A 13380-nucleotide genomic window follows, 5' to 3' on the forward strand; every position below is an offset into this window, starting at 1 on the left:
TGTCAAATAGATGTTGGAATCCACATATTAGACTTTTTTTTTTTTTTTAGGAAAACTTGAAAGTATATTTTCAATGTTGAATGTTTGAATGTTGAATAGTTAATGATGGTGCAATGGTTGTTTGAAAGAGAGAAATTGACTTATTTTTTGGTAATATCAAACTTGTAATTTTTCATATATTGTCCAGCAAATGCTTTTTTATGTAGATTACATTCATAAATTAGTGCATGTTCCTAAAATAATAATACATTCAACATTTGACAAGTTTTTAACTTAAAAGTCATTTGGTACTCAACTTTAATTAGCTATCATAAACATAATAGTAACATATAAATGTAGACATACAGTTTTATTCACACGTGTGTATATATATATATATATATATATATATATATATATATATATATATATATATATATATAAATAAGACAAAAAAAAAATAAACAAAATCCAACACTTTTACAAAATTACAAACAATATCTATAGATCATTTATCAAACAATTAGTACACACAAATATGTACTAAACTAAAACCGACAAGGACCAGACATAAACCGAAACCGTAACCCAAAAATATGTTGCTATTTCTCGAAGACCGGTTCCAAAATAAAAGACCCGGCAAAAACCAGGACCGTTCGGTTCTTAATTTCGGCCGAAGCCGGTTCCCGGGTCAGGCCGATTCCGATCGGTTCGGTTCGTTACTTCGTTTGCGCATGCCTATATTTTATAGTTCAATATCAACGATGTTATTTAAAAGAACCATGCAACAAAATATAACCTCAAAAACCAATTACAAAAACACTGTATATAATAGTTATATATCCTTGTGAATTCAACAAACGATATTGGTCTAATCTTATCAAACCATAATGAGAACCGTAATTGTGATTCTGTAGTTAATTTATCACCATAGATACAAAAGAAAAGAAAAGAAAAGAAGAATAAGGAAAATAAACATATAAAATTACCAAACTAACCCTATCTTCTATGCATCGTGCAGCACAAGTGGATAGTTTTTTATATGCACGTTTTAATATATGTATACGTCCCCATTGACTTTTCAACTTTTCATCATCTTCCATTAATTCATACCTATAAGGCTATAAGTAGCTTCGGATCTTGATCGTGTTTAAAAACCAAAACAAATTATGAATATGGCAACTTCCATTGTCACTTGTAGTGTAATTGCCACTCCCCATAAAAACACTTTTGATCCTTTCTCCTCATCCTCCTCCACCACCGCCATATCCACCGTATCACTGCCAAAACTGACCGACGTTGATGGGTGTTTCTCTTCCGCTAACCGCAGGTATCTCACCTCCGGCAGCCAGATTTCTCGTCGTCGTACCAAGTCAAAGATGTAAGTCACTCCATCCTCCGGGCCTCCCCTTCTCTATCTATATATCTTACTAATCTTATACTTCAAAGTTCAAACTAATTCTTAGAGCTTTGAATTGAAATCTTTTTCAATAAAACTTTTTGGGTATTAAAAAAAATGTAAATGCAACGATCTTTCCCGGAATTTTTTTATTTTACTAATTTTTTTTTTTGAAATAATAATGTTTTTTTAAGAGTCAAAGATAAACCAAATGAAGCACATACATCAATGTTAATCATCAATGAATTCGGTAGAGTAGAGTCGGGTCAAAAAATGATCGCGTAAAATATATAATTCGAAAGTGATGGGTTTAGTTTTTTATATGAACTTTAAATACAATAATGTTATCACATGTGTTTCTGGTATGATGAATACAAAAAGATAAAATTTCAGGGAGTTTATCGTCTATGCCAGTGACCAAATCGGAGATCTCCTCCCCTTGGGAATTCATTTGCCCGATTCTTGGTTAGTTGTTTAAAATACTAATTATTTAATCATATTTTTTGTTTTTATATAATTTTAAATTAAATAACAGGTAGAAAGTATTTATATTTTTGCAGGCCAGCATGGACTCCTGGATTTCTATTGGCTGTAATCGTACCCTTCTTCACCAATAAATGGGGGCCATTTGCGAAATTCAAAGGTAAAATCATTTTGGAAGAAGAAGTATATAGATTAATATTTTGAGATTAAGAAGTATATATATATATATATATATATATATATATATATATATATATATATATATATATATATATATATATATATATATATATATATATATATATATACAGAGGAGCTGGACAAGGTGGAGGAGGCGGTGGACAGCGTGGCGGACAGAGTGGAAGAGATGGCGGAGAAGGTGGAGCATTTCGTGGATGAAATAGGAAACGAATTGCCGGAAGGCAGTGTTTTAAAATCAACTTTGGAAAAAGTTGAAAATATTGCTGATAAAATAGGCAAAGATGCTCACATGGTTTCTGATATAGTTGATAAGGTAACCGTTACTTTTACCTCTTTCGGTATTTGTTATATTTATGGTATAATTATATGAGATTAAAATTTTTATTTTAAACAAAAAATTTATTATCTAAAAGTTACTTTAAGTTTTTTTTTTTAAGTTTTTAGCTTTTTATGTTTGTTATTCTAAACTTTTTTATAAATTTATAACTACTTTTCACTGATTAAACGGCTAGTATTATATTAAAATATTTATGTATATACTTATAGTTCTCTAAGATTTGATTTGCTAAAAAGAACTATAATTAATTCGATTATGAGACGATTTCTTTCTTGAAAAAATAAATAAAAATTTAAGTTAAATAGCTAATAAAATAATAATATGATTTCATGAATACTACCTACCAAAGATATATCCAACAAATAAATTATTAATGGACTCCACATGCAAATTGCTACCTACCAATGAGATTTTAAATTTTTGGTTATTTAAGTATTATGTGATATTTAAATAATTAGACGGATATCTTGTCAGATTTAGTGATTAAAGTCATTAAACAATACAATTAAATAATTAAATGCATATATTTTTATCTTTATCATAAAAAACGATACTTGTACTAAAATTTAAGAGATTAAAAAAATCAAAAGAACATGGTTGGTGATCTATGATTTATAATTATGTGAAAATAAAATTATTGTCTTCCGTAATTCTAATATTTATGTTTTCTTACAATGACTATGGATAAAAAAAATCAAATAATTAGTGCAACATTCATTTATTGGACTAACCATTAAACATTTAAAATAATATAATGTGTTTAAGTAAATAACTTTTTACTAAAACCTTGTTATCACAACATGAGATGCTTGTTTTGGTTTAATCTTATGATTTGACGGTATCAAATCAGTCTTAACATGTTTGGTATTTGATATGTAGTTCTAAAAAAAATAGTAGGAAAGTTTAAGATGATGATGTTTAAAGTTGAAACCACATAACATGATATTTTATCATTACCTTTTGTCCCTAGGGAGACCATAAAAAAGCCAACATATGGTGTACATCAGTTATAATCTAGATAAATTGTATCAAACTTGAAGTTATATTTGTCGCAAAAGTAAACCTTTTAAAATGTTTGAAATTAATGGATTAAATAAGAAAACACAACTGTGCATTAATAATTTAAAACAAAACAAAAAAACAGACAATTGAATTAGTTACATTAGTTGAGGAAGATTCTTTTGTATAGTAGCTCCCATGGGTCTGTGCACATGCCCAAGCGACAAAATAACTTTGGCACCTTTTTAAGGAAAATCTTAGAAAACTTATGTCATGTTCCAATATATATATATATATATATATATATATATATATATATATATATATATATATATATATATATATATATATATATATATATATATATATATATATATATATATATATATATATATAGGGTTAGGTTCATATGAGACGGCCTAATTTTGTGAGACCGTGAGACGCATTTATTAATTTTTTTAGTTAATTCAAGTTCCGAGAATAATATTTAAAAAAAGAATTTTTAGATTTTTCTATTTATTCTGCATTGTAAAATTATTTTTTAGAATATATCAGTGTAATATTCTATTAGAATATTTCACTTATTTTTCAAAAAAAAAATGGATTTTTTTTACTAGTTAATTCAAGTTCCGAAAATAATATTTAAAAAAAAGAATTTTTGGATTTTTCCATTTATTTTGTATTTTAAAATTATTTTTAGATTTGGTCTCACGGTCTCACAAAATTAGAATGGTCTTAAATGAACCTGAACATATATATATATATATATATATATATATATATATATATATATATATATATATATATATATATATATATATATATATATATATATATATATATATATATATATATATAAAGTTTTTAGATTAGTCAATGAGTGCATTGTACTTGTTTCAAAGACATGTCAATAAAAGCGTTTTTAAATATTATGGTTTTAATAAAGTATATTGCTATAAAATTGGCATGAAACATTAATTTAAACAAGATCAGAACATAAAATGGTTTATAATAAACAAAAAATATTACAGTTTTTTTTTTAATATTAAGAGATAATATGTTAAGTTTTTGATTTAAATACAATAAAATACTGATGGTTGTATTATGGGGATACAGTAATGTTTGTAGAATTCTATTCTTTTAACAATCGTAGCAATGTCTATCATGCACTTTTTATAAGCGTACATTTACAATCATCCATATTGAGGTTTTTAATTTAATTAAAATTTGTATAATATCTTATATCATAAAAATAAATTATTAACTTAAAAATAAAATTATTTTTGCAGATGGATGAAATGGAAGCAAAAGTGGAGGATATGTTCAACAAAAAGACAAATCAAGGAAATTCTACCACGAAAACAAATGACGTGAGCGCAGATGTGAAGACACAATCGACAAATTTATGAGATACATAAAAATCCAGTGACCATATTTGTACAACTTTGATTCTTGTGGCTATTAATATAAAAATTAATTTTAGGGTAATCTAAGATTGTAGGTTTCATTTGTTGGTTTCACTTTCATTTCGTTTAATTTTTGTATGTTTTCCTCATGGCACATTTAAATTTATGTGATTGATATCATAAGACCCTATCAACTTTTTATGAGTCCCACAACTTATAAATTTGCATTTTAGTCATTGAACTTACTGAAATCATTTAAGGTAAAAAAAATAAATATATTTATATTTGTGCTATGTACCATAACAGATATGGACTTGAATATGATCAGTTGATCACAATGGATTACATTTAATTCTTTTTTTTATAAGTATTTTATTTTATTTTTAAAATGTAGGAGCATTTCTAAGTTTTCAAATTACAATAATAACTATATAACTATAACTATAACTATATATATATATATATATATATATATATATATATATATATATATATATATATATATATATATATATATATATATATTGTTTTTGGGAGACAAAGGAGTAAGTAATACAAAGTACAGGCGCTAAATTTTTAGTCAATAATCCCCGACTATCCTACACAAATCTGGTGATCTCACCTCTAATCCTATCCAACTTCCAGTTCTCCTATCGTACAACCTCGGCCTGGGCCTCCCTAATCAATCCTACCAGTGGAGAATCCACATATATCCTTACACATGTTGCTGGTATAGAAGATACAACTGACTTGCGGCTCAGGGCGTTCGCAACCACATTCGCTTTACCTGGGTGGTAAAGGATCTAACAGTCGTAGTCCTTGACTACATCTAGCCACCTGCGCTGTCTCATGTTCAGGTTCGACTGATCCATGATGTGTCTCAAACTCTTGTGGTCCGTGTATATGGTACAACAGACCCCATAGATATAGTGTCTCCAAATCTTATGAGCGAATACCACTGCTCTCAACTCCAAATCGTGTGTAGGGTATCTCGTCTCGTGCAGAAAGGATGGGTGCAACTTTAGTTGTCGTGATGCATAGGATATCACCCATCCTCTCTGCATAAGGACTGTTCCCAGTCTGGTGATCGATGCATCATAGAATACCACAAAATCCTCCATTCCGTTAGGGAGTTTTAGCATCGGTGCCTTGCACAGTTGTTGACGCAGAGTCTCGAATGCAGTATGCTCCTCAGGTCCCCATCGGAACTCCACCCCTTCCTCGTCAGACGAGTGAGGGGTACTGCAATCTTGGAGAAATCCCGTATGAACCTCCAATAATACCTTTCCAATTCCAAAAAGCTCATGATATATGAGGGAGATTTTAGAACCTCCCACTACATAACTATCTCAATCTTGGTCGATAATCGACCAAAATCCCATCCTGGTTAACGATATGTTCAAGGAACTGAACTTCTCGCAACCAAAACTCACATTTCAAGAACTTGGCATAATGTCGCTATCGTCTCAAAACTCCCAATAGCTCACGGAGATTCTCCTTATGTTGCTCCCTAGTCTTGGAATACACCAATATGTCATCTATAAACACAATGACCGAGCGATCGAGCATCGGTTTGCATACCCGATTCATCAGGTCCATAAATATTATCGGTACGTTGGTGAGCCCATACGACATCACCACGGACTCGTAATGTCCATAACGAATCCGGAACACGGTCTTCTCCACGTCCTGCTCCCTAACCCTAACATGATAGTAACTGGACCTTGGGTCTATCATGGAGAACCAAGATGCTCCCTGTAACTGATTGAAAAGGCTATCTATCCATGGGAGGGGGTAACGGTTCTTTACCGTCAACTTGTTCAGCTCCCGATAGTCAGTGCACATCCGGTGTGAACCATCCTTCTTCCTAAGAGAGAGAATCGATGCTCCCAACGTGGAACTGCACGGATGGATGAACTACTTCCCAACAATTCCTATAGCTGAGATGACATCTCCTACATCTCGGGTGGTGCCAATCGGTACAACACCTTGGTGATAAGGGCCGCTCCTGACACTAAGTCGATCCTGAACTCGACCTGTGTCTCAGGAGGCACTCAAAGACCTGATACATGACCCGTGTATCAGTCACGTATGCCAAGTAATCCGCACACTCGTGCTGAATATACGGTCGAGCCCTAGCAGCTGAGCAAATTCCTGAACCCAACCTGGTGCTCTCACCGTAGATAACAAGTTCTCCCTCACTTGGGGTTCGAACTACTACCTGCAGACCCTCGTAGTCAATCATGGCACCGAAGTGACTCAGCCAATCCATACCCACAATCACACATATATCTCCTATGAGGATTAGAATCAAGTCTATCAAGAAGGATACCCCGAAGATCTCCAGAACACAACCCCGATAGAGTGAAGAAGCAGAAATCCCGTGTTCGTTGGTAATAGAGACTCGCAATGGACACTCAAGCTCTCCTGTAGGAAAACTAATCTCCCTACTAAATGATCGAGAGATAAATGACCGACTCGCCCCAGTGTCAAATAATACCAGTGCAAGAAAGGAGTTCACTAAAAACGTACCTAACATAGGTACAAACAAATTAAGCATAAACATATATAATCAATAAGATAAAAGGATGGAAACACACTAGCCACCACATCCGGTGCTGCCCTGGCCTCCTCAGCTATAAGCTGAAAGGCACGTCCCTGATCCCTCGGGGACTCTGCTCTACCCTGTCTCCCGTCAGTAATCCTCAATGTAGCCGGCACTGGAGCCTACGTCGGTCGGGCAGCGAGCAATGTATAGTTGGTCTTCACGTGACCAACCTAATTGTAGTGATAACAGATCCTCATATCCTTAACTTGTCTAACTGAAGACAATCTCTCGCAAAATTCCCCTCATTTCCGCATTTGCGGCACACACTACCCGATCTATAAACTCCCAAATTACTATTCCCGCACTTTCCACAATTGTGGCCGCTTTGGCCCCCAGACCTAGAATTAGCAGTCTTGGACCACTTTGGCACAGACTGCGACTGTGTTGGGGCCTGCCTCTGCTCCTGCAATTGTAACTCAATCTCCAACTCACGCCGCCTAGCGGCCTCTTGTAACTCCAGCAATGTATCACAACGTCGGGTAGCAACAAACTAAAGAATGTCAATCTTGAGCATGCTCAAATAACGTGTCATTTGAGCCTTTTTGGAATAAAACTTCGGGCAAAACATCTCCCTCACAGTGAACATACGGGTGATCTCCATCACCGACTCCGTAACCTGCCGCAGATCCAAAAACTCATGTGCCAGCCGCTCGCGCTCAACCCGCAGAATATAGCTAGCGTGGAACATCTCCCTGAACCGATCCCAAGAAACCGTAGCTCTCTGATTATCAATATATGACCTTGTCATCAATCTCCACAAGTCCTTTGCTCCGGACCTCAACAGGTTCGGAGCACACCTGACTTTCTGGTTAGTAGGACATGAGCATGTGAAGAAGCATCCTTCCACATCAGATAGCCACCTCATGGCTATGATCGGGTCCTGAATCCCATCAAATTTGGTGGCTTCGTGTTGTTGAAGTCCCGGTACTAAAAAGCCCGACTAGTTCCACCACCAGCGGCAGAGGATGCATCGGTAACTGTCTCAGAAATGGCTACATAACGCTCATCAAAGTACTCAACCATGACGGTCTTGATAGACCCAAACATATCTGATACTTGTGCCCGAAACAGTATAGCAACCTCATCCTGTATGATCTCCCGAATCCTAGCGTCCAACTCATCCGGATCTAGCCAACGGTCTCGGGCACTACTGGTCTACCGTGACTGTCAGCTCTTGATTCCGACCCAGATCCGGTAACAAATCGCCTTATAACCACCATGCTGAAAATATACTAGACAAATATCAAACATCCTATATAATAACGAGGAACAAACTCCCAACAAATCCCTAGGGGCTGTGACTTCCTTGCTACGCGTATGGGTCCTGTGCTTTCAGTAGTACGAGCCTATACTACCTTCCACACCTACCCATATTTGTCTCAAGTGTCATCACAACGCCCTAACAATATACTCAAACATAGGCGAACACTCAATCCTCGCCCCTAGAGGAAGGCTAAATATCTCATAACTGGATGTCTGACCCTGCACAACTCATCCTACCACAACTGCCACCCGACCCTCCATTGGTGTTGGGTAACTATTGCATGAATACAATCACATATCGTACAACTTAAACAAGATTAGACTAAGAGATTCAATCCTACAACGGTTGGACTCATCCTAACATCATTTAACCCGTGTAGCATGTAACTTAGCGCATTCACTCAATAGCTAATTCACATGCAAAATAGTCACACAACATTCAAACAAGAAAACACTATAGGAACTAAGGAATCACATAATCAAACAATTCTATCATGCAATTCCTGAAGATCCCTTGCCTATCACTAGCAAGTTGTTCTAACAATATCATATAACTGTATGGTATTTTAGGTTCTACTTACCAGCTCCGGCTGATTGTACACTTCGCATACTCCTTTAGTATTTTGAAAACCGTTTGAAAGTTATTTTGAAAATCTTTTCCTTAGTTTGAGACTGGATTCACATGATTTTCCTCTAATTCACTCAAACCAAGGCTCTGATACCAACCTGTAACATCCATAAAAATTCATGAAAATTTAAAACTTTTTCAACATTCAAAAACCAAAATTTATTACAAAATGTTTTCCAAATAGTTTCATATAAGAGTTTCCCAAAGTCAAAATCATAAAAATGCGAGGAGGTGCACGATCATGCCTTCATCTTCCCACGATCATCTGAAGTACTTGAAACAAAATCCAAAACCGTAATCCCGAAGCTTAGTGAGTTTCCCCAAAATACCAACGCCATATAAATCATAACCATATCATAGCAAGTAAACAACATGCATATAGAGTCTACAGTAAGACTGGTTTGCCCCTACCGGGGTTGCAGTCTATCTAGCCCACTCTCAAAACCTTCAACATGTCTGGTCCATCCACCCGGGCCTTCAGTCTGTCTGGACCGTTCTCCGGGTTTTCGGCCTAACTGATATACCCTAATGGGTCTACAGTCTATCTGGTCCGCCCTATGTTTGTTGGCCTTCAGCACAAAGCAAGTCCGCCTCAACCCAACCCCACATACACAATCAACACATAATATCATAAGCTAGCTAGCATGTACAAACAGTCAAACCGATCTAACAGATCACTAATATAGCATCATCCTATATACCAGTATATCGACCTAACAAATCATTAACATATCATCATCCTATATACTAGGATACCGATCTAACCGGTCCCTAACATATCATATCATCATGCAATAACCAGGATAACAATCAAGGGACGACATTGGTGCCTTCGATCCTAGTAGTATAGTGAGGACAACTCACATCACAATGTCGAACTGTACTGAACTGAAAAGATCAAATTCCAAAAGCACGACTCCAAAATCAAACATCTACAACCACCATTGATCCAGTTCCATAAATTCCAAAATTACCAAAATACCCTCAGAAGTCAAGCTTGGTTAACCCTTGATCAAAGTCAAAGTCAATGGTCAAGGTCAACAGTCCATGGTGACCCAACTCGTTGAGTGCAGCTTATAGACTCGTCGAGTTCCTTTAGAACTCAGAAATCCGCGAAAACCCCAGTCAACTTGTCGAGTTACCAAGTAACTCATCGAGTCCATGCAACATCCAGAATATTGGGAAAACCCTCATCAACTCGCCGAGTCATCTCACCCATTCGCCGAGTCATCTTACCCACTCGTCAAGTTTACTCAGAATCCAGAAAGCGGGTAAACCCTAACCAACTTATCAAGTTGACTATGCAACTCGTCGAGTTCCTTCATCCAATTCACATTCAGCTCACTCCAGTCGAGTTCATAGCTCCAAACTCCAGATCTAGCTTTCTAGAGTGAAGTTACAACGTAAAGTTGCCAACTTTATGTGCATGCAAGGTCTCAAAAGGCTTAAAACACCAAAACTAAGTATATGAAGAAGTTTAGGGCATGAAGAAGGGCCAAAGCTTCATAAACCTTGAGTCTTTATGTCAAAGAGGGCCAAGAGGAGTCTAGATCCAAACCATATCCTTGTGACAAGCTCAAACCCGAGAATGATCCCCATTTTACACCAAAATGCCGATAAAGTTATATAAGAAGAGATATAAGGAATGAAAAGTCAAGGTATTAGCTTTATACCTCATATTGGTTGCCAACACTAAGTCGATAATGGATCTACAACCTTCTTCTTGATCCAAGCTCCTCAACCTTCAAGCTTCTTCAAGAAATGCACCAAAAACACACTTTTAGCCTCACACACACTCAAAATATGGATTTGTTTGCTTAGGATTTGCTCTTTGGACGTGAAAGTGGCAACGATGGCTGGGGGAAAAGACTTAAGGTCCTTTAAATAGGATATAGACCCTAAAATTTAGGGTTTCCATGCATAACCTCTACTCATCGAGTTGGGTCCACCGACTCATCGAGTATATTCTAAAATCCACGCGGCTTGATCAATTTCTTCACGACGAGTTGGGGCAACCAACTCATCGAGTAGGTTCTAAAATGTGAAATTAAAAGCTTTAAAATTTATACATGGGAGTCAGGATGTTACACAAATTATGAAATAAAAGAGGATACATACAGTAGCTACAGTTACTGAATCTGAATATGGCAAGTTCCATTTTCACTTTTAGTGTAATCACCACTCTCCATAAAAACACTTTTCACCCTTTCTCCTCATTCTCCTGCACCACCACCGTATCACTGCCAAAACTCACCGCCGTTGATGGGTGTTTCTCTTCCACTAATCACAGTTATCTTACATCCGGTAGCTAGATTACTCATTGTTGTACCAAGTCAAAGATGTAAGTCCCTCCGTCCTCCGGGCCACCCCTTCTCTATCTTTATACCTTTAATCTCATACTTCAAACAAATTATTAGAGCTTTGAATCGAAATATTTTTCAATAAAACGTTTTTGGGTATTTAAAAAAATGTAAATGTAAGAATTTTTTAATTTAAATATATTTTTTTGAAATAATAATTTTTTTAAGAGTCAAAGATAAACCAAATGAACTACATAAATCGATGTTAATCATCAATGAATTCTATACACATCACAAATGGTCCAACAAATTCGGTAGAGTAGAGTCAAGTCAAAAAATGATCGCGTAGGATAAATAATTCGAAAGTGATGGGTTTAGTTTTTTTTATATGAACTTTAAATACAATAATGTTATTATATGTTTTTTTTTCGTATGATTATATAATAAGATAAAAAGATTGTTGCTCTTAGAGATGTTAAAAACCCCCGTGGGACCCCCGTTCCCGTGGGACCTTGATACCGTCGGGACTAATTTATAAAAAAAAAAAAACGGGAGTGAGAGCGGGAGAGGGGGATGGGATTAAACCGCGTTTATTTTCGAGATCAGGGTCAGGAGTGGGCATTTCTGTCCCGTACTCCTGCAGGGGCCCGTTTGTATGTTATAAAAAATATACTTAATATAAGATACATATAGAAAATAGATTATCTAGTTTTAGGTTTCCTACATTCCTTTTCCTTCCTCAATCCTACTTCATGCATACGACTTCATCCTTCACGTTGACTTCTCTCATCCCCTCTCTAACAAATTCCCGATTTCTCGATTGTACTCTCTAGCAATCACATCTTCTTCTCCGTATTAACTCCTCACAGTTCACAAACTACACTCATTGAGTCACTGAATCACATCCCCTTTATTGCAATCGAACGAGTCGGCAACAAGAGTACAAGACCACGAACGAAACGACGACAGAGTACTGCTCGACTTCACTTGCCGCCGTCTACTTGCCGACGACATACCTTCCTCCTCCAGAGCCAATGATCAGTTCTTATTGTCTCTGACATTAAGCACTCTTTTTTTTGTGACGGTTTTGGTAATTTCTTCTTTGGTCCAACTCAAACGAGACAATGATTTCTAGTCCAGTTCAGTTTTTTAGTTTGTATGATTTTCGGATTAATTTCTATTGATAGTGTGCTTATTTCAATTATGATTTCTGAATTGAAATTGAATTTTAGAAGTAGTGAATTAATTTATAAATTGATTTCTACCGAATTGATATTGGATTTAAGTTGCTCTAAATTGATGATTGTTGTGATAATTTTCAGTTTAGCTAACTTGATATTTGCTATGACGTTGGTGTGATTTAACTTTTGATGTTTGCTGTGGATTAGTTTATGAAAAGTAGTTTTTTTAAAACCCAAAATATAATATTTTTTAATAAAAATCAATTTTAAGCTCATAAACGGGGAACGGTGGTGGGATCGGGGTTAGGTAACCGAGGGATTCGGGGACGAGGCGATGAGAGCTATTTCCGCCCCGTTTGTTCCATTTACATCCCTAGTTAGTTCCTCTATGAATAGTTCTTTCATTCAATTTTGATTGAATTATTATTATTATTATTATTATTATTATTATTATTATTATGTACTATTAATTAAAAACTTGATTAACATAACTTTTTTTCTCTTTCGTATTGCCGCTTTAACTTCTCATTCTTACTTTAACACCATCATACTTTTACTATTTTGCCCTTTTATAACTTTCTCTTCACCGCTTTTAA

General features: G+C 35.3%; 1 protein-coding gene across 1 annotated transcript; it reads left to right on the plus strand.

The window, feature by feature from the left end:
• Nucleotides 1–1048: 1048 nt before the first annotated feature.
• LOC145027498 (uncharacterized) lies at nt 1049–5008 on the plus strand. The gene is made up of 5 exons (XM_078976916.1): nt 1049–1360; nt 1772–1843; nt 1939–2021; nt 2173–2375; nt 4688–5008. The coding sequence occupies exons 1-5, from the start codon at nt 1149–1151 to the stop codon at nt 4805–4807; spliced, it is 690 nt and encodes a 229-aa protein (XP_078833042.1). The 5' UTR covers nt 1049–1148; the 3' UTR covers nt 4808–5008.
• Nucleotides 5009–13380: the final 8372 nt, after the last annotated feature.

This window comes from Lactuca saligna, chromosome 1 (assembly GCF_052625555.1).
Source record: "Lactuca saligna cultivar CGN05327 chromosome 1, ASM5262555v1, whole genome shotgun sequence".
In the NCBI taxonomy this organism is placed as follows: domain Eukaryota; kingdom Viridiplantae; phylum Streptophyta; class Magnoliopsida; order Asterales; family Asteraceae; genus Lactuca; species Lactuca saligna.